The 22,238-nt window shown below is 45.4% G+C and overlaps 1 protein-coding gene across 1 annotated transcript in view; it reads right to left on the bottom strand.

Annotated features, from left to right (window-relative positions):
* LOC115127078 (receptor-type tyrosine-protein phosphatase mu-like) overlaps positions 1 to 22,238 on the bottom strand; it is a 531,907-nt gene that overhangs the window by 68,631 nt on the left and 441,038 nt on the right. The window contains exon 26 of the mRNA XM_065006102.1: positions 12,204 to 12,301. Coding sequence (XP_064862174.1) covers positions 12,204 to 12,301 — 98 coding nt within the window. The remainder of the gene's footprint in view (positions 1 to 12,203; positions 12,302 to 22,238) is intronic.

Raw genomic sequence — 22,238 nt, 5'->3', positions numbered from 1 at the left:
AACCCTCTCCTCTCATACATCATGATGGGTCACATCACTAACCAACCCTCTCCTCTCATACATCATGATGGGACACATCACTAACCAACCCTCTCCTCTCATACATCATGATGGGACACATCACTAACCAACCCTCTCCTCTCATACATCATGATGGGACACATCACTAACCAACCCTCTCCTCTCATACATCATGATGGGACACATCACTAACCAACCCTCTCATACATCATGATGGGTCACATCACTAACCAACCCTCTCATACATCATGATGGGACACATCACTAACCAACCCTCTCCTCTCATACATCATGATGGGACACATCACTAACCAACCCTCTCATACATCATGATGGGTCACATCACTAACCAACCCTCTCCTCTCATACATCATGATGGGACACATCACTAACCAACCCTCTCATACATCATGATGGGACACATCACTAACCAACCCTCTCCTCTCATACATCATGATGGGACACATCACTAACCAACCCTCTCATACATCATGATGGGACACATCACTAACCAACCCTCTCATACATCATGATGGGACACATCACTAACCAACCCTCTCCTCTCATACATCATGATGGGACACATCACTAACCAACCCTCTCATACATCATGATGGGACACATCACTAACCAACCCTCTCCTCTCATACATCATGATGGGACACATCACTAACCAACCCTCTCATACATCATTATGGGTCACATCACTAACCAACCCTCTCATACATCATGATGGGACACATCACTAACCAACCCTCTCATACATCATGATGGGTCACATCACTAACCAACCCTCTCCTCTCATACATCATGATGGGACACATCACTAACCAACCCTCTCATACATCATGATGGGACACATCACTAACCAACCCTCTCCTCTCATACATCATGATGGGACACATCACTAACCAACCCTCTCATACATCATGATGGGACACATCACTAACCAACCCTCTCCTCTCATACATCATGATGGGACACATCACTAACCAACCCTCTCATACATCATGATGGGACACATCACTAACCAACCCTCTCATAATGTATGCTTATGCTCCTCCAGTCTAATCAAGGGAGATTAGAGTATATTTGTGTGTGTGTGTGTGTGTGTGTGTGTGTGGGGGAGGGGTTGAAACTGAAACTGTGTGCAAGGAACTCTCAGAGTTCATCAGTAGAGCAGTGGCGTTCAGAGCAAACACACACACACACACACACACACACACACACACACACACACACACACACACACACACACACACACACACACACACACACACACACACAGAGCAGCAGTAACAGAGCAGATGGGTTGGGGTGATTTCATGTCCCCACCGGGGCCATGACCAACTGTGTTGCAACACCATTGGACAAGGATCATATAACAGAAGGCCTATCAGAGGCTGTTGAGGATAGAACTACATCTAAACAGGTGTGGAGAAGATGAGGGGAGGAGAGGGGAGGAAAAGAGGAGTGGGCAGGAAAGAGGAGAAGAGTGGAGAGAGATGAGAGGAGGGAAGGGGGAGAGGAGATGAGAGGGGGATGAGAAGAGGAGGAGTGGGCAGGGGAGAGGAGAGGGGAGGAGAGGAGAGAAGGAGGAGAGGAGATGAGAAGAGGAGGAGTGGGTAGAGGACAGGAGAGGAGAGGAGAGGAGGAGAGGGAGAGAGGAGAGGAGGAGAGGAGAGGAGAGGAGAGGAGAGGAAGAGTGGGCAGTAGAGAGGAGAGGAGAGACAGATGAGAGGAGGGCAGGGGGAGAGAAGATGAGAGGAGGGAAGGGGGAGAGAAGATGAGAGGGGGATGAGAAGAGGAGGAGTGGGCAGGGGAGAGGAGAGACAGATGAGAGGAGGGAAGGGAAGGGATGGTGGTGAGAAGAGGAATAGGCAGGAGAGAGAAGAAGAGTGGAGAGACAAATGAGAGGCCCGGAGGTGAAGAGAGGAACGATAGGAGGGAAGGGATGGGGATGAGAAGAGGAGGGTAGTGTAATAGGGTAACAGGGTACCAGAGGTAGGGTAACAGGGTAACAGGGTACCAGAGGTAGGGTAACATGGTAACAGAGGTAGGGTAACATGGTAACAGGGTACCAGAGTAGGGTAACAGGGTAGAGGTAACAGGGTAACCAAGGTGGTAACAACAGAGGGTACCAGAGGTAGGGTAACATGGTAACAGAGGTAGGGTAACATGGTAACAGAGGTAGGGTAACATGGTAACAGAGGTAGGGTAACATGGTAACAGGGTACCAGAGGTAGTGTAACATGGTAACAGAGTACCAGAGGTAGGGTAACATGGTAACAGAGGTAGGGTAACAGGGTAACAGAGTACCAGAGGTAGGGTAATATGGTAACAGGGTACCAGAGGTAGGGTAACATGGTAACAGAGTACCAGAGGTAGGGTAACATGGTAACAGAGGTAGGGTAACATGGTAACAGGGTACCAGAGGTAGTGTAACATGGTAACAGAGTACCAGAGGTAGGGTAACATGGTAACAGAGGTAGGGTAACAGGGTACCAGAGGTAGTGTAACATGGTAACAGGGTACCAGAGGTAGGGTAACAGGGTAACAGGGTACGAGAGGTAGGGTAACATGGTAACAGGGTACGAGAGGTAGGGTAACAGGGTAACATGGTAACAGGGTACCAGAGGTAGGGTAACATGGTAACAGGGTACGAGAGGTAGGGTAACATGGTAACAGGGTACCAGAGGTAGTGTAACATGGTAACAGGGTAATATGGTAACAGGGTACCAGAGGTAGGGTAACAGGGTAACAGGGTAACAGGGTAACATGGTAACATGGTAACAGGGTAACATGGTAACAGGGTACCAGAGGTAGGGTAACAGGGTAACATGGTAACAGGGTAACATGGTAACAGGGTAACATGGTAACAGGGTACCAGAGGTAGGGTAACAGGGTAACATGGTAACAGGGTAACATGGTAACAGGGTAACAGGGTAACAGGGTAACAGGGTAACATGGTAACAGGGTAACAGGGTAACATGGTAACAGGGTAACAGGGTAACAGGGTACGAGAGGTAGGGTAACATGGTAACAGGGTACCAGAGGTAGTGTAACATGGTAACAGGGTACCAGAGGTAGTGTAACAGGGTAACAGGGTACCAGAGGTAGTGTAACAGGGTACCAGAGGTAGTGTAACAGGGTACCAGAGGTAGTGTAACATGGTAACAGAGTACCAGAGGTAGTGTAACAGGGTACCAGAGGTAGTGTAACATGGTAACAGAGGTAGTGTAATAGGGTAACAGAGTACCAGAGGTAGGGTAACATGGTAACAGAGTACCAGAGGTAGGGTAACAGGGTACCAGAGGTAGGGTAACATGGTAACAGAGTACCAGAGGTAGGGTAACATGGTAACAGAGGTAGGGTAACATGGTAACAGGGTAACAGAGGTAGGGTAACAGGGTAACAGAGTACTGTGTGTGGGTGTGTTTAATGTGTGTGGGTGTGTGTGTTTAATGTGTTTAGAGTGTGGGTGTGTTTAGAGTGTGTGGGTGTGTTTAATGTGTGTGGGTGTGTTTAGAGTGTGTGGGTGTGTTTAGAGTGTGTGGGTGTGTTTAATGTGTGTGGGTGTGTTTAGAGTGTGTGGGTGTGTTTAATGTGTGTGTGTTTAGAGTGTGTGGGTGTGTTTAATGTGTGTGGGTGTGTTTAATGTGTGTGTGTTTAGAGTGTGTGGGTGTGTTTAATGTGTGTGTGTGTGTTTAATGTGTGTGTGTGTGTTTAATGTGTGTGGGTGTGTTTAATGTGTGTGGGTGTGTTTAGAGTGTTTAATATGCGTATGTGTAACGGCTATCCTCTTCGTCTGAGGAGGAGTAGGAAGGATCGTACCAAAACGCAGTGTGGTAAGTGTCCATGTTCATATTTATTTTAACTCAGAACACTAAGACAAAATAACAAAAATAGACCAACACGAACCAGTTCTGTCTGGTGCAGACACAGAGACAGAAAACAACTACCCACAAACACCGGCTACCTAAGTATGGTTCTCAATCAGAGACAACGATTGCCAGCTGCCTCTGATTGGAGGCCGTACCAGGTCAAACACATAGAAATACAAAACCTAGACTACAAAACATAGAATGCCCACCCCAACTCACGCCCCGACCAAACCAAAACAGAGACATAAAAAAGGAACTAAGGTCAGGACGTGACAGTGTGTGTGTTTATAGTGTTTAATATGTGTGTGTGTGTGTTTATAGTGTTTAATATGTGTGTGTGTGTGTGTTTATAGTGTTTATGCATGTGTGTGTGTGTGTGTGTGTTTATAGTGTTTAATATGTGTGTGTGTGTGTGTGTGTTTATAGTGTTTAATATGTGTGTGTGTGTGTGTGTGTGTGTTTATAGTGTTTAATATGTGTGTGTGTGTGTGTGTGTGTTTATAGTGTTTATAGTGTATAATATACATGTGTGTGTGTGTGTGTTTATAGTGTTTAATATGCATGTGTGTGTGTGTGTGTGTGTTTATAGTGTTTAATATGCATGTGTGTGTGTGTGTGTTTAATATGTGTGTGTCAAATCAAATCAAATTTTATGTCACCATGGCGCCATGCATGAAATGCTTACTGCCCTTAACCAACAATGCAGTTTTAAGAAAATATAATGAAACTAAACAAACTAAAATAAAAACATTTAAAATAACAATAATGAGATTATAAACATGGGTACTGGTACCGAGTCAATGTGCAGGTGAGTTGAGGTAGTTTGTATATGTAGGTTGGGGTAAAGTGACTATGCATAGATATTAAACAGCGAATAGCAGCAGTGTAAAAAAGATCCGCGTGGACATTTGATTAATTGTTCAGCAGTCTGATGGATTGGAGTTGGAAGTTGTTAAGGAGCGTTTTGGACCAAATAGGTAGCCATTTGATTAGCTGTTCAGGAGTCTTATATCTTGGGGGTAGAAGCTATTTAGGAGCCTCTTGCTCCGCTACCACTTACAGTGAAATGCTGAATACAACAGGTGTAGTAGACCTCACAGTGAAATGCTGAATACAACAGGTGTAGTAGACCTCACAGTGAAATGCTGAATACAACAGGTGTAGACCTTACCGCTACAGGGACAATGTGCGGGGGCACCGGTTAGTTGAGGTAATATGTACATGTAGGTAGAGTTATTAAAGTGACTATGCATACATAATAACAGAGAGCATAGAAGAGGGGGGGGATACAAATAGTCTGGGAAGCTATTTGATTGGGATTAGATGTTCAGGAGTCTTATGGCTTGGGGTTAGAGTCTGTTAAGAAGCCTCTTGGACCTAGACTTGGCGCTCTGGTACCACTTTCCATGCAGTAGCAGAGAGAACAGTCTATGACTAGGGTGGCTGGAGTCTCTGACAAATTCTTAGGCCTCCATCTGACAATGCTTAGTATGTAGGTCCTGGGTGGCAGGAAGCTTGTTCCCAGTGATGTACTGGTCTGTACGCACTACCCTCTGTAGCGCCTTACGGTCAGATGCTGAGCAACTGTCAGGATGCTCTTGATGGTGCAGTCGTATAACTTTTTGAGAAATCTTTTCAGTCTCTTGAGGGGGAAAATGTGTTGTCGTGCCCTCTTCATGGCTTTCTTGGTGTGTTTGTCCAGGATAGTTTGTTGGTGATGGACACCAAGGAACTTGAAACTCTCGAACCACTCCACTACAGCCCCGCCGATGTGAATGGGGGGTGCTTGGTCCTTCTTTTCCTATCGTCCACAAACATCTCCTTTGTCTTGTTCACGTTGAGGGAGAGGTTATTGTCCTGCCAGGTCTCTGACCTCCTCCATATAGACTGTCTCGTCGTTGATCAGGCCTACCACTGTTGTCGTCATCAAACTTAATGATGGTGTTGGAGTTGTACTTGGCCACGCAGTTGTGGGTGAACAGGGAGTACAGGAGGGGACTGAGCACACACCCCTGAGGGGCGTCAGGGAGATGTGTTGTTGCCTACCTTTACCACCTGGGGGTGGCCCGTCAGGAAGTCCAGGATCCAGTTGCAGAGAGAGGTGTTTAGTGCCAGGGTCCTTAGGTTAGTAGTGATGAGCTTTGTGAACACTATGGTGTTGAACGCTGAGCTGTAGTCAATGAACGGCATTCTCACGTAGGTGTTCCTTTTGTCCAGGTTGGAAAGGGCAGCGTGGAGTGCGATTGAGATGGTGTCATCTGTGGATCTGTTGTGGAGGTATTTGAATTGGAGTAGGTCTAGGTTTTCTGGGATGATAGTGTTGACATGAGCCATGACCAACCTTTCAAAGCACCAACGTGAGTGCTACGGAGCGGTAGTCATTTACGCAGGTTACCTTCGCTTTTCTTGGGAGAGGTTGAAAATGGCAGTGAAGACACTTGCCAGTTGGTCCGTGCATGCTCTGAGTACACGTCCTGTGTAATCCGTCTGGCCCCGCGGCCTTGTGAATGTTGACCTGTTTAAAGTTCTTGCTCACATCAGTTACAGAGCGTAACACAGTCGTCTGGAACAGCTGGAGCTCTCATGCATGCTTCAGTATTGCTTGTCTTGAAGGTATTAAAAGGTATTTAGCCCGTCTGGTAGGCTCTCAGCTGGGTTTCCCTTTGTAGTCCGTAATAGTTTGTAAACATCCAACCAGCGTCAGAGCTGGTGTCAGAGCTGGTGTAGCCCGTCTGGTAGGCTCTCTTTACTGGGCAGCTCGCGGTTGGGTTTCCCTTTGAACAGCTGGTGCTCTCATGCATGCTTCAGTATTGTTTGTAATCCGTAATAGATTGTTAACCCTGCCACATCCAACCAGGGTTAGAGCTGGTGTAGTAATGTAGTGGAATTCAATCTTAGTGCTGTATTGACGCTTTGCCTGTTTGATGGTTTGAGCCGTCGGGATTTCTTATAAGCATCCGGATTAGTGTCCCGCTCCTTGAAAACGCCAGGTCTAGCCTTTAGCTCGGTGTGGATGTTGCTTTTGGTTGGGATATGTACATACGGTCACCGTGGGGACGACCTCATTGATGCACTTATCGATGAAGCCGGTGACAGAGGTGGTGTCCTCCTCCATGCCATCGGAAGAATTCCGGAACATATTTCAGTCTGTGCTAGCAGAACAGTCCTGTAGCGTAGCATCTACATCATCTGACCCCTTCCGTATTGAGAGGTACTTGAGTTTTTTCTTGTAAACAGGAATCAGGAGAATAGAGTTATGGTCAGATTTGAGGGTGGGCGAGGGAGAGCTTTGTACGCATCTCTGTGTGTGGAGTTAAGGTGGTCTATAGTTTTTTCCCCTCTGGCTCCTCTGTGACATAATAGTAAACTGATTTAAGTTTACCTGCATTAAAGTCCCTGGCCACTAGGAGCGCCGCTTCTGGATGAGCATTTTGTTGTTTGCTTATGGACTCATAAAGCTTGATGAGTGAGGTCTTGGTGCCAGGATCAGTTTGTGGTGGTAAATAGATGGCTATGAAAAATATAGATTAAAACTAGATAGTGTGGTCTACAGCTTATCATGAGGTACTCTACCTCAGGCGAGCAATACCTCGAGACTTCTTTAATATTAGACATTGGTAGATTGTATGATTGTACATACAATTGAAGTCAGAAGTTTAAATACACTTAGGTTGGAGTCATTAAAACTAATTTTTCAACCACTCAACAAACTTCTTGTTAATTAACAAACTATAGTCAGTTAGGACATAATTTTTCCAACAATTGTTTACAGACAGATTATTTCACTTATAATTCACTGTATTACAATTCCAGTGGGTCAGAAGTTTACATACACTAAGTTGACTGTGCCTTTAAACAGCTTGGAAAATTCCAGAACAATAATGTCATGGTTTTAGAAGCTTCTGATGGGCTAATTGACATAATTTGAGTCAATTGAAGGTGTACCTGTGGATGTATTTCAAGGCCTACCTTCAAACTCAGTGGCTCTTTGCTTGACATCATGGGAAAATCAAAAGAAATCAAAAATATTGTAGACCTCCACAAGTCTGGTTCATCCTTGGGAGCAATTTCCAAATGCCTGAAGGTACCACGTTCATCCGTACAAACAATAGTACCCATGTATAAACACCATGGGACCACGTAGCCTCCATACCGCTCAGGAAAGAGACGCATTCTGTCTCCTAGAGATGAACGTACATTGGTGCGAAAAGTGCAAATCAATCCCAAAACAACAGCAAAGGTCCTTGTGAAGATGCTGTGAAGATGCTGGAGGAAACAGGTACAAAGTATCTATATCCACAGTAAAATGAGTTCTATATCGACATAACCTGAAGGGCTGCTCAGCAAGGAAGAAGCCACTGCTCCAAAACCGCCATAAAATGCCATAAAATGCCAGACTACGGTTTGCAACTGCACACGGGGACAAAGATTTGTACTTTTTGGAGAAATGTCCTCTGGTCTGATGAAACAAAAATAGAACTGTTTGTGACCATCGTTATGTTTGGAGGAAAAAGGGGGAGACTTGCAAGCCGAAGAACAACATCCCAACAGTGAAGAACGGGGTGGCAGCATCACATTGTGGGGGTGCTTTGCTGCAGGAGGGACTGGTGCACTTCACAAAATAGTTGACATCATGAGGATGGAAAATTATGTGGATATATTGAAGCAACATCTCAAGACATCAGTCAGGAAGTTAAAGCTTGGTTGCAAATGGGTCTTTCAAATGGACAATCACCCCAAGCATACTTCCAAAGTTGTGGCAAAATGGCTTAAGGACAACAAAGTCAAGGTATTGGAGTGGCCACCACAAAGCCCTGACCTCAAACCTATAGAACATTTTTGTGGGCAGCACTGAAAACGTTTTTTTTTGTGAGCAGGGAGGCCTACAAACCTGACTCAGTTACACCAGTTCTGTCAAGGAGAAATTCAAAATTCAAAATTCACACAACTTATTGTAGGAAACTTGAAATGTTTGACCCAAGTTAAACAATTTAAAGGCAATGCTACCAAATACTAATTGAGTGTATGTAAACTTCTGACCCACTGGGAATGTGATTAAAATAAATAAAATAAATAAAATCTGAAATAAATATTTCTCTCTTCTATTATTCTGACATTTCACATTCTTAAAATAAAGTGGTGATCCTAACAGACCCAAGACAGGGAATTTTTACTAGGATTAAATGTCAGGAATTGTGAAAAACTGAGTTTAAATGTACTTGGCTATGGTGTATGTAAACTTTGGATTTCAACTGTACTCTACCTCAGGCGAGCAAAACCTAGAGACTTCTTAATTAATATTAGACATCGCGTACCATCTGTTATTGACAAATAGACACACACCCCCACCCCACATCTTACCGGACTTCTGTTCTGTTCTGCCGATGCATGGAAAACCCAGCCAACTGTATATTTTCTGTGTCGTCGTTAAGATCCAATGAAACACAAGATATTACAGTTTTTAATGTACCGTTGATAGGATAGTCTCGAACGGAGCTCGTCCAGTTTATTTTCCAGTGATTACACGTTGCCTAATATAACGGATGGTAGCGGCAGGTTACTCACTCACCGACAGGCACCCTGATCTCCGCCCGTATTTCCTTATTTTCTTCATGTGAATGACGGGGATGTGGGCCTTGTCTGGTGTCTGAAGTAAATCCTTTGCGTCAGACTCGTTAAAGTTAAACCCTTCGTCCAGTTCGAGGGGAGTTATCGCTGTTCTGATATCCAGAAGCTCCCTTTCGGTTGTAAGAGATGGTAGCAGCAACATTATGTACTGAATAAGTTACACACAAAGTGAGAAAAAACCCCCCACAAAATAGAATTGGATAGGAGCTGGTAAAACGGCATCCCCTGCGACGCCATTCTCTGTGTGTGTACTTGAGATGGTAAATGAGATCCATCGTCTCTAATTATTTAGTGTGTACCCTGGAACTCAAACGAGCCACTCAATAACAAGTTACACCACTCCTATCTACTGTAAGGACATCCAGGAGAGATAGCTTCTACTCTGATGAACATCAATCTGTCTGTCTGTCTGTCTGTCTGTCTGTCTGTCTGTCTGTCTGTCTGTCTGTCTGTCTGTCTGTCTGTCTGTCTGTCTGTCTGTCTGTCTGTCTGTCTGTCTGGTGGTGTAGTATCTCTCTCTTACTCTCTTACTACAGATGCAGTCAACAGTAAAAGTAGTCAGCCAGTCAATCAGTCAGTCGTCTCAACTCCTCCACTATAATGAACACCATCAATCAGCTTCCTCTCACTTCACAATGATCTGGAGAGAGGGGGAGGAAGGGAGAGGGAGAAAGAGGGGAAAGGGATATCGCGGGAGCAGGGATAGGGTGGGGGGATAGAGAGTGTAGAGATGGAAAGGGAGGGGGGGGACAGAGAGTGTAGAGATGGAAAGAGAGAAAGAGTGTAGAGGGGGGAGAGACAGAGACAGAGAGCGATAGAGAGCGATAGAGAGTGTAGAGAGGGGAGAGAGAGAGAGAGAACAGCTAACCTGACACAGCTCACTAAGTCCAGCAGCAACTTAACCAACTCCACTATGGTACAGTAGAGCCTGATACATACAGGCCTTGTCTCAAAGAAAACCATCACACAGTGTCCTGCTGTAGGTCAGAGACACAGACCCCATTCCTCACACAGTGTCCTGCTGTAGGTCAGAGACACGGACCCCATTCCTCACACAGTGTCCTACTGTAGGTTAGAGACACAGACCCCATTCCTCACACAGTGTCCTACTGTAGGTTAGAGACACAGACCCCATTCCTCACACAGTGTCCTACTGTAGGTCAGAGACACAGACCCTATTCCTCACACAGTGTCCTACTGTAGGTTAGAGACACAGACCCCATTCCTTACACAGTGTCCTACTGTAGGTTAGAGACACAGACCCCATTCCTCACACAGTGTCCAGCTGTAGGTCAGAGACACAGACCCTATTCCTCACACAGTGTCCTACTGTAGGTTAGAGACACAGACCCTATTCCTCACACAGTGTCCTGCTGTAGGTCAGAGACACAGACCCCATTCCTCACACAGTGTCCTACTGTAGGTTAGAGACACAGACCCTATTCCTCACACAGTGTCCTACTGTAGGTCAGAGACACCGACCCCATTCCTCACACAGTGTCCTGCTGTAGGTCAGAGACACAGACCCCATTCCTCACACAGTGTCCTACTGTAGGTTAGAGACACAGAACCCATTCCTCACACAGTGTCCTACTGTAGGTTAGAGACACAGACCCCATTCCTCACACAGTGTCCTACTGTAGGTTAGAGACACAGACCCTATTCCTCACACAGTGTCCTACTGTAGGTTAGAGACACAGACCCCATTCCTCACACAGTGTCCTACTGTAGGTTAGAGACACAGACCCTATTCCTCACACAGTGTAGGTCAGAGACACATAGGGCGTAGACGTGTCCTACTGTAGGTCAGAGACACATAGGGCTTAGACGTGTCCTACTGTAGGTCAGAGACACATAGGGCTTAGACGTGTCCTACTGTAGGTCAGAGACACATAGGGCTTAGACGTGTCCTACTGTAGGTCAGAGACACATAGGGCTTAGACGTGTCCTACTGTAGGTCAGAGACACATAGGGCTTAGACGTGTCCTACTGTAGGTCAGAGACACATAGGGCTTAGACGTGTCCTACTGTAGGTCAGAGACACATAGGGCTTAGACGTGTCCTACTGTAGGTCAGAGACACATAGGGCTTAGACGTGTCCTGCTGTAGGTCAGAGACACATAGGGCGTAGACGTGTCCTACTGTAGGTCAGAGACACATAGGGCTTAGACCTGTCCTACTGTAGGTCAGAGACACATAGGGCGTAGACGTGTCCTACTGTAGGTCAGAGACACATAGGGCGTAGACGTGTCCTACTGTAGGTCAGAGACACATAGGGCTTAGACGTGTCCTACTGTAGGTCAGAGACACATAGGGCGTAGACGTGTCCTACTGTAGGTCAGAGACACATAGGGCTTAGACGTGTCCTACTGTAGGTCAGAGACACATAGGGCGTAGACGTGTCCTACTGTAGGTCAGAGACACATAGGGCTTAGACGTGTCCTACTGTAGGTCAGAGTCACATAGGGCGTAGACGTGTCCTACTGTAGGTCAGAGACACATAGGGCTTAGACGTGTCCTACTGTAGGTTAGAGACACATAGGGCTTAGACGTGTCCTACTGTAGGTCACAGACACATAGGGCTTAGACGTCCCTACTGACCTAGCACTCTAAGTAATGTATTAGAGAAGGGAATAGGCTGTACTTTTAGACAGTCAGTAGTGTACTCACCCTGCCAACTTCCACCAGGTTGGTGACCATGACGATAGCAGCCGTGTTCTCCTGCCACACCATCCTCCAGAAGTCAAACACCGTCTCTTGCATCGGACCTGGTGGGGAGGGAGGGAGAGAGAGAGAGAGAGAAGGGGAGAGAGAGAAGGGGAGAGAGGTGGAGAGAGAGGGGAGAGAGAGAGAGACAGAGACAGAGAAGGGGAGGGAGGTGGAGAGAGAGAGACAGAGACAGAGAAGGGGAGGGAGGTGGAGAGAGACAGAGAGAGAGAAGGGGAGGAGGAGGAGAGAGAGAGAGAGAGACAGAGACAGAGAAGGGGAGGGAGGTGGAGAGAGAGAGAGAGACAGAGAAGGGGAGGGAGGTGGAGGAGAGAGAGAGAGAGAGAGAGAGAGAGAGAGAGAGAGAGAGAGAGAGAAAGAGAGAGAGAGAGAGAGAGAGAGAGAGAGGAGAGAGAGAGAGAGAGAGAGAGACATCAGATATAAAGGGAACATAGCTGTACAGCAGGGTTCGGAACCCAGATCTCCTGCTTGCCAGAAGAGCTCATTAGCCCGCTAAGCCAAACGCCTAACAGAGGAGGCTGGTGGGAGGAGTTGTAGTAGGACGGGCGCATTGTAATATCTGAAATGGTATCAAACGTACAGAAAACACGTTTGACTCCGTTCCATTGATTCCATTCCAGCCATTACAGTGAGCCCGTTATCCTATAGCTCCTCCTATAGCACTGATCCACCTACTTTACAATTATTGTGGCTGACAGAGGAAGAAGAGTGGCTGGGAGAGGAAGAGGAAGAGGAGTGTGTATGTGTGGTGGAAGAAGACTGAGAGGAAGATCAAGAGCTGTAGTCTCAGATTGAGTTTAGCGCTACTATAATTGCTCTTGTGATAAATCATGGTCTATCAATGAGAGAGACTGGTCTGAGAGTGGTGCAGACAAATCTGCAACTATTATAACATATATTGTGAGACATTTCCGGCCAAAACAACCTGTACATTCTGCACGGGCATCTGACTGAACGGCAGAAGTAAATTGGCAGAAGTAAATTGAGCAGAGCCTCCAAACCCACTTGTGCGTAATTGTTTTTGTAGTTCTGCTCAGGACCCAACGGTTCCCTCCCACGGGCCACAGAGAGGTCGAAAAGAGAAGAAGAAGAAGTAAAGAAGTAGAAGAGAAGAAGAAGTACAAGAAGAAGAAGGATTAGGAGAAGAAGTAGGATTTTCACTGCTGTGCAGGAAACTGTCACCGTTGATATGGTCATCAGAAACAATGGCATACAACTCAAAGAGATTGAGGACAGAGTGTTGGCAGACAACATTACATTTGGAAATATTCCCAATGTAAGCATAACAACTATTTCTAGAGTCCTGAAACAACATCAAGTCATGATGAAGCAGCTGTCCCCTTTGAGAGAAACTCTGAACGAGTCAAGCAACTCAGGAACCAATAGGTCCAGGTAAGATGACTATAAAATCCAGAACAGGTTTTGTACAATACCAAACAGGGCAGAGGCACACGATGGCATGTTTTGAGGTATAACGTAAACTACCTTAATAGCCTAACTCTTATGTTGCCATGTGGATTTATTTTAGAGAGTCATGGAGACTGAAGCCAGGCAAACACCCCACGTATTCATCTTTGTGGATGAGGCTGGTTTCAACTTGGCCAAAACACGGCGGCGAGAGGAAAGGAATGTGATTGGGGAACGAGCCACAGTGGATGTCCCGGGCCAGAGGGGTGCCAACATCACAATGTGTGCAGCAATATCCTCTGTTAGATGGCTCTTACACAAATCACAACTTGGGCCATACAACACCGAGCGTCTCATTACATTCCTGGATGACCTCTATGGAAGGGTTGTGCCAGGTGAGGAGAGGTTCGCATTAAGGTGAATCGTTTGTAATTGTATGGGACAATGTGGCGTTTCACCACTCCTGCAGTCACAGAGTGGTACAGCCCATCCCAGGATGGTGTCACTTTTCCTCTCACCTTACTCTCCGTTCCTCAACCCCATAGAGGAATTATGTTCCTCCCACCTTACTCTCCGTTCCTCAACCCCATAGAGGAATTATGTTCCTCCCACCTTACTCTCCGTTCCTCAACCCCATAGAGGAATTATCTTCCTCCTTCCTTACTCTCCGTTCCTCAACCCCATAGAGGAATTATCTTCCTCCTTCCTTACTCTCCGTTCCTCAACCCCATAGAGGAACTATGTTCCTCTCACCTTACTCTCCGTTCCTCAACCCCATAGAGGAACTATGTTCCTCTCACCTTACTCTCCGTTCCTCAACCCCATAGAGGAACTATGTTCCTCTCACCTTACTCTCCGTTCCTCAACCCCATAGAGGAACTATTTTCCTCTCACCTTACTCTCCGTTCCTCAACCCCATAGAGGAATTATTTTCCTCTCACCTTACTCTCCGTTCCTCAACCCCATAGAGGAACTATTTTCCTCACGGAGATGGAAGGTTTATAGCCACCATCCACATGATCAAATGTCCCTCCTGGATGCAATGAATGCTGGAGGCCTGGACATATCTGCAGAAGATTGCCAGGTATGGACCAGGCATGCCAAAAGATTCTTTCCTACTGTAGGTGTATTGCCCAAGATGACATAAGATGTGATGTGAACCTGTGGTCAAATGCAGAATACAGGGTTGACTAGCATTGCTACTGTATCTGTATCGGTAGATGGTTGCATATGCAAATTATTGTATTTTGGAATCATTCAATGCCATAAAACGTATTGAAGCATATTGAAGCATATTGCATCATGTCTGAGTCATTCCTGTTACATAAACTGCAGTGTATTCTAATCAGTAGAGAGGTGTCATTCCTGTTACATAAACTGCAGTGTGTTCTAATCAGTAGAGAGGTGTCATTCCTGCAGTGTGTTCTAATCATAAACTGCAGTGTGTATTCTAATCAGTAGAGAGGTGTCATTCCTGTTACATAAACTGCAGTGTGTTCTAATCAGTAGAGTCATTCCTGTTACATAAACTGCAGTGTCATTCTAATCAGTAGAGAGGTGTCATTCCTGTTACATAAACTGCAGTGTGTTCTAATCAGTAGAGAGGTGTCATTCCTGTTACATAAACTGCAGTGTATTCTAATCAGTAGAGAGGTGTCATTCCTGTTACATAAACTGCAGTGTGTTCTAATCAGTAGAGAGGTGTCATTCCTGTTACATAAACTGCAGTGTGTTCTAATCAGTAGAGAGGTGTCATTCCTGTTACATAAACTGCAGTGTGTTCTAATCAGTAGAGAGGTGTCATTCCTGTTACATAAACTGCAGTGTATTCTAATCAGTAGAGAGGTGTCATTCCTGTTACATAAACTGCAGTGTGTTCTAATCAGTAGAGAGGTGTCATTCCTGTTACATAAACTGCAGTGTATTCTAATCAGTAGAGAGGTGTCATTCCTGTTACATAAACTGCAGTGTGTTCTAATCAGTAGAGAGGTGTCATTCCTGTTACATAAACTGCAGTGTGTTCTAATCAGTAGAGAGGTGTCATTCCTGTTACATAAACTGCAGTGTATTCTAATCAGTAGAGAGATGTCATTCATAAACTGCAGTGTGTTCTAATCAGTAGAGAGGTGTCATTCCTGTTACATAAACTGCAGTGTGTTCTAATCAGTAGAGAGGTGTCATTCCTGTTACATAAACTGCAGTGTGTTCTAATCAGTAGAGAGGTGTCATTCCTGTTACATAAACTGCAGTGTGTTCTAATCAGTAGAGAGGTGTCATTCCTGTTACATAAACTGCAGTGTGTTCTAATCAGTAGAGAGGTGTCATTCCTGTTACATAAACTGCAGTGTGTTCTAATCAGTAGAGAGGTGTCATTCCTGTTACATAAACTGCAGTGTGTTCTAATCAGTAGAGAGGTGTCATTCCTGTTACATAAACTGCAGTGTGTTCTAATCAGTAGAGAGGTGTCATTCCTGTTTTGTAAAGACATTTGACCATTGAAAACACTGTGTAATGCTAACCTGTTGTTAGTGTTTTTTTTTTAGGTAAAGTGTGCTTGTTGGGTGACAACCTTTGCTAGTGTTGTGGCATAATGGGTGGATTTGAGACATGTTTGAAGTGGATTGGTAGTTTTAGTGCATTCGGGATGTGAAATTAACTGCCCGTGTCGAGCTGAAAGTTGGGTAGGAGAATTGTGTGAAGAGTTTTGAAAAAAAGTGACCTAAGTAATTGAGAAATGGGTCCTAACGATTGTGAAAAAAAACTGTACCTAACTAGTTATAGTTATTTGGTTAATTAACTAACTAAACTGTACCTAACTAGTTATAGTTATTTGGTTAATTAACTAACTAAACTGTAACTAACTAGTTATAGTTATTTGGTTAATTAACTAACTAAACTGTACCTAACTAGTTATAGTTATTTGGTTAATTAACTAACTAAACTGTACCTAACTAGTTATAGTTATTTGGTTCATTAACTAACTAAACTGTACCTAACTAGTTATAGTTATTTGGTTAATTAACTAACTAAACTGTACCTAACTAGTTATAGTTATTTGGTTCATTAACTAACTATTTAACAGTCTTATGGCTGGGGGGGTAGAAGCTGTTCAGGGTCCTGTTCGTTCCAGACTTGCTACATTGGTACTTCTTGCCGTGCGGAAGCAGAGAGAACATTCTATGACTTGTGTGGCTGGATTCTGACAATGTTTAGGGCCTTCCTCTGACACCGCCTGGTATAGAGGTCTTGGATGGCAGGAAGCTTGTCCCCAGTGATGTACTGGGCCGTACGTACTACCTTCTGTGGCGCCTTGCCGTCGGATGCCGAGCAGTCGCCATAGCAGGCGGTGATGCAACCAGTCAAGATGCTCTCGACGGTGCAGCTGTATAACTTTTTGAACATCTGAGGACCCATTTCAAACCTTTTCGGCCTCCTGAGAGCGTAGCGTCGTTGGTGTGCCGAAAGTGTCTGTGTGTCGCAACCAATCACCAGGTTCTACCCTGTCACACCATAAAGCCTGTTCGTATGTGTTACAACCAATCACCAGGTTCTACCTTGTCACACCATGAGGCCTGTTCGTATGTGTTACAGCCAATCAGGTTCTACCTTGTCACACCATAAGGCCTGTTCGTATGTGTTACAACCAATCACCAGGTACCACCCTGTCACACCATAAGGCCTGTTCGTATGTGTTACAGCCAATCAGGTTCTACCTTGTCACACCATAAGGCCTGTTCGTATGTGTTACAACCAATCAGGTTCTACCTTGTCACACCATAAATCAGCCAATCAGGTTCTACCTTGTCACACCATGAGGCCTGTTCGTATGTGTTACAACCAATCAGGTTCTACCTTGTCACACCATAAGGCCTGTTCGTATGTGTTACAACCAATCAGGTTCTACCTTGTCACACCATAAGGCCTGTTCGTATGTGTTACAGCCAATCAGGTTCTACCTTGTCACACCATAAGGCCTGTTCGTATGTGTTACAGCCAATCAGGTTCTACCCTGTCACACCATAAGGCCTGTTCGTATGTGTTACAGCCAATCAGGTTCTACCTTGTCACACCATAAGGCCTGTTCGTATGTGTTACAACCAATCACCAGGTACCACCCTGTCACACCATAAGGCCTGTTCGTATGTGTTACAGCCAATCAGGTTCTACCTTGTCACACCATAAGGCCTGTTCGTATGTGTTACAGCCAATCAGGTTCTACCTTGTCACACCATAAGGCCTGTTCGTATGTGTTACAGCCAATCAGGTTCTACCCTGTCACACCATAAGGCCTGTTCGTATGTGTTACAACCAATCACCAGGCAGCCATCCAAGCCATCCCAGATGTAAAACTTCACTGAGCAATAATTACAAATAGATAGGAATTAAATTATGAATCTAGTTAATTCAAATTAATATTGTTTTTTAATCAACTCGCCAACTGGAAGTAATGTACTTCTGACAAATTAATTAGAGGAAGCAAATCCCTGCAGAGTTACTAGGTATTACCTGGAGGACACACACACACACACACACACACACACACACACATACACGCACGCACACACACGCACGCACACACACACACACACACATACTCACATACACGCACGCACACGCACACACACACACACACACACACACACACACACACACACACACACACACACACACACACACATAAGCACAGCAGTAGCAGCTGGGTGATGACAGTTTTATGATCAGTACACCCACAACGCTTAGTCCTCTGTGTGTGTGTGTGTGTGTGTGTGTGTGTGTGTGTGTGTGTGTGTGTGAGAGAGTGTGTGTGTGTGTGTGCTTGGTAAATCCCTTCTCCCCTGTTGCGTCTCTCATGTTGTGAGTCTGTACAGACTTAGTCTCCTCAAGTCTCTTTCCTTCTCTCTCCTCTAAGGCAGGGAACTCGGGCCACAGTGATGTACTCTGTAGTGCCTTGCAGTCGGATGTCAAGCAGCTGCCATACCAGGCGGTGCTGCAGCCAGTCAGGATGCTCTCTATGGTGCAGCTGTAGAACTTTGAGGATCTGAGGACCCGTGTCAAAACTTTTCATCCTCCTGAGGGGGGAAGAGGCGTTGTCATGCCCTCTTCACGACTGTGTTAGAAGGTGTGGACCATGAAAGATCCTTAGTGATGTGGACACCATGGAACTTGAAGCTCTCTACCCACTCCACTACAGCCCGTAGATGTGAATGGGTGCGTGCTCGGCCCTCGGTTTCCCGTAGTCCACGATAAGCTCCATTGTTCTGCTGACATTGAGGAAGAGGTTGTTGACCTGCCACCAAACTAGCCAGATGTCTGACCTCCTCCCTATAGGCTGTCTCTTCATCGTCGGTGTTCAGGACTAGCACCGTCGTATCGTCAGCTAAATTTAATGATGGTGTTGGAGTCGTGCCTAGAATCTGAAAGTTGTGTCTAACTTCTTGGTGTAAACATGTGAAGAAGGTGGTTAAACATGGTCAAGTTTGGTCAAGTTTGGATTATCCAACTTTAGGTTGATAAGACCTTTCCTTCCTCAGGGGGCCCTGCCTCCTGCAATGCTGTGATCTTCTCACATCTGAGATATTGTCTCACAAGCTGGTCACAAACCAGGAGCTACTATTCTGAAACCAATTGAATCACATCATTCACAAACATAATTTATTCAGTCTGGATAGCTTTAAGCATGTAGATGCAAACCCTGGGTCTTGCCCTTCCACCTCTATGCCGGCATATCATGCTCAAGGAAAGCACTTCCGGGATAACAAGGGTAGTAACTAGAGGGGATTGCGCAGTCCCTTTTCCACACAGTAAAATCGGTCATCGGCCTTCTCTGTCAGAGATTCAATATAATGGAATGCAGTGCCCATGGACTTGAGTAACTGCACTGATTATTGCACATTTACATAAATTTAAATTAAAAACATGGCTAAAATCAAATCCAAATCTGTGTTATCTGTGGTTCCTCATATGTAAGACGACAGTTGATGATGTTGTTGTCGTTAGAATTATAAACGATATATTATTGGATGTAATGTATTGGTGTTTTGTATTGTTTTAGTGGGTATTTGTATTGTATAATTGTCCTTAACTGCCCTGGGTCTACGTATGCATATTCATTTTTTTACATACCCCAGCACATTTACGTGGATGATAATTGTAATATTGATTCATGTGAATTGTCCCATATAAATAATTACATTAATAAAGACCCTCTCAAGCTCTGTCAGGTTGGATGGGGAGTGTTGCTAATCAGTTATTTTCAGGTCTCTCCAGAGATGTTTGATCGGGTTCAAGTCCAGGCTCTGGCTGGGCCACTCAAGAAAATTCAGAGACTTGTCCCGAAGCCACTCCTGCGTTGTCTTGGCTGTGTGCGTAGGTTCCTTTGTCCTGTTGGAAGGTGAATCTTCACCCCAGTCTAAGGTCCTGAGCGCTCTGAAGCAGGTTTTCATCAAGGATCTCTCTGTTCTTTGCTCCGTTCATCTTTCCCTCGATCCTGACTAGTCTCCCAGTCCCTATCACTGAAAAGCATCCCCACAGCATGATGCTGCCACCACCTTGCTTCACTGTAAGGATGGTGCCAGGTTTCCTCCAGATGTGACGTTTGACATTCAGGCCAAATAGTTTAATAATGGTTTCATTAGACCAGATAATCTTCTTTCTCATGGTCTGAGAGTCCTTTAGGTGCCTCTTGGCAAAATCCTAGCGGGCTGTCATGTGTCTTTTACTGCGGAGTGGCTTCTGTCTGGCCACTCTACCATAAAGGCCTGATTGGTGGAGTGCTGCAGAGATGTTTGTCCTTCTGGAAGGTTCTCCCATCTTCGCAGAGGAACTGGAGCTCTGTCAGAGTGACCATTGGGTTCTTGGTCAGCTCCCTGACCAAGTCCCTTCTCCCCCGATTGCTCAGTTTGGCCGGGCGGTCATCTCTAGGTCTTTTCTTGGTAGTTCCAAACTTCTTCCATTTAAGAATTATGGAGGCCACTGTGTTATTGGGAACCTTCATTGCTGCAGAATTTTTTTGGTACCCTTCCCCAGATCATTGCCTCGACACAATCCTGTCTCAGAGCTCTACGGATAATTCCTTTGACCTCATGTCCTCATGGCTTGGTTTTTTATTTTGCAAATCATGTCCAATCAAGTTGTAGAAACATCTCAAGGATGGTCAATGGAAACAGGATGCACCGGATCTCAATTTCCTGGTAATCCATCTGTTTCTGTGTGAATGTTTACCTGTTTAAAGGTCTTACTCACATCAACTATGGGGAGTGTGATCACATAGTTGTCCGGAACAGCTGGTACTCTCATACATGGTTCAGTGTTGCTTGCCTTGAAGCAAGCTTAGAAGGCATTTAGCTCACCTGGTTGGCTTGCGTCACCGGGAAGCTCGTGGCTGGGTTTCCCTTTGTAGCCTGTGATAGTTTGCAAGCCCTGCCACATGCGACGAGTGTCAGAGCCGGTGTAGTAGGATTCAATCTTAGTCCTGTATTGATGCTTTTTCTGTTTGATGGTTCGTCATAGTGCGTAGTGGGTTTTCTTATCAGCGTCCAGATTAGTGCCCCGCTCTTTGAAAGTGACAACTTGACTGACCCTTTAGCTCAGTGCTGATGTTACCTGGAATCCATGGCTTCTGGTTGGGATATGTACGTACGGTCACTGTGGGGACGACGTCATCGATGCACTTATTGATGAAGCCGGTGACTGAGGTGGTGTACTCCTCAATGCCATCAGAATTAATCACGTAACATATTCCAGTCTGTGCTAAACAGTCCTGTAGTTTATGCATCATCTGACCACTTCCGTATTCACCACATCACTGGTACTTCCTGTTTGAGTATTTGTTTGTAGTTATGGTCAGATTTGACAACTGGAGGGCGAGGTAGAGCTTTGCGTGGAGTAAAGATCACCTAGAGTGACATGATGGTAGAACTGAGGTAAAACAGATTTCATTTTTTGTCCTGCATTAAAATCTCCGGCCACTAGGAGCACCGCTTCCGGATGAGCATTGTTTGCTTATGGCAGCTCGTTGAGTGGGGTCTTAGTGCCAGCATCGGTTTGTGGGGGTAAATAGACAGCTATGAAAGATATATCTTGGTAAATACTACGGTCTAAGGCTTATCATGAGGTTTTCTAACACAGGTGAGCCGAACCTCGAGATTTCCTTAATATCAGAGATCGTGTTGCAACAACAACAAAAAAGATACATCTCCCCCATTCAAGCTTCCCCGATGCTGCCGTTCTGTCCTGCCGACAGATTGAAAAACCAGCAAGACATACAATTTCCCAAGTCCTTGTTCAGCCGCGACTCCGAGAAACATAGAATATTACAGTTCATCAGGTTCCGTTGATAGGATAGTCTCGAACGGAGCTCGTCCAGTTTGCTCGTCCAGTGATTACACATTCGCCAATAGAACGGTTGGTAGAGACGGATTCACCGACGTAGTTTCGTCAGGGTACCCGAACGTCACCTTTTCCCTTTCCCAGTCTCGGGGGATTAGGGCCAAGCTCCGGGGTGAGCAGCATGTGTTGTGATTTCGACTCGATGAAGTAGAAAATCTTCATCTGAAGTACAGAAGCTCTTTT

The sequence above is a fragment of the Oncorhynchus nerka genome, linkage group LG20, assembly GCF_034236695.1.
Source record: "Oncorhynchus nerka isolate Pitt River linkage group LG20, Oner_Uvic_2.0, whole genome shotgun sequence".
Classification (NCBI taxonomy): Eukaryota; Metazoa; Chordata; class Actinopteri; order Salmoniformes; family Salmonidae; genus Oncorhynchus; species Oncorhynchus nerka.
This window is presented reverse-complemented; position numbering and strand designations above follow the sequence as displayed.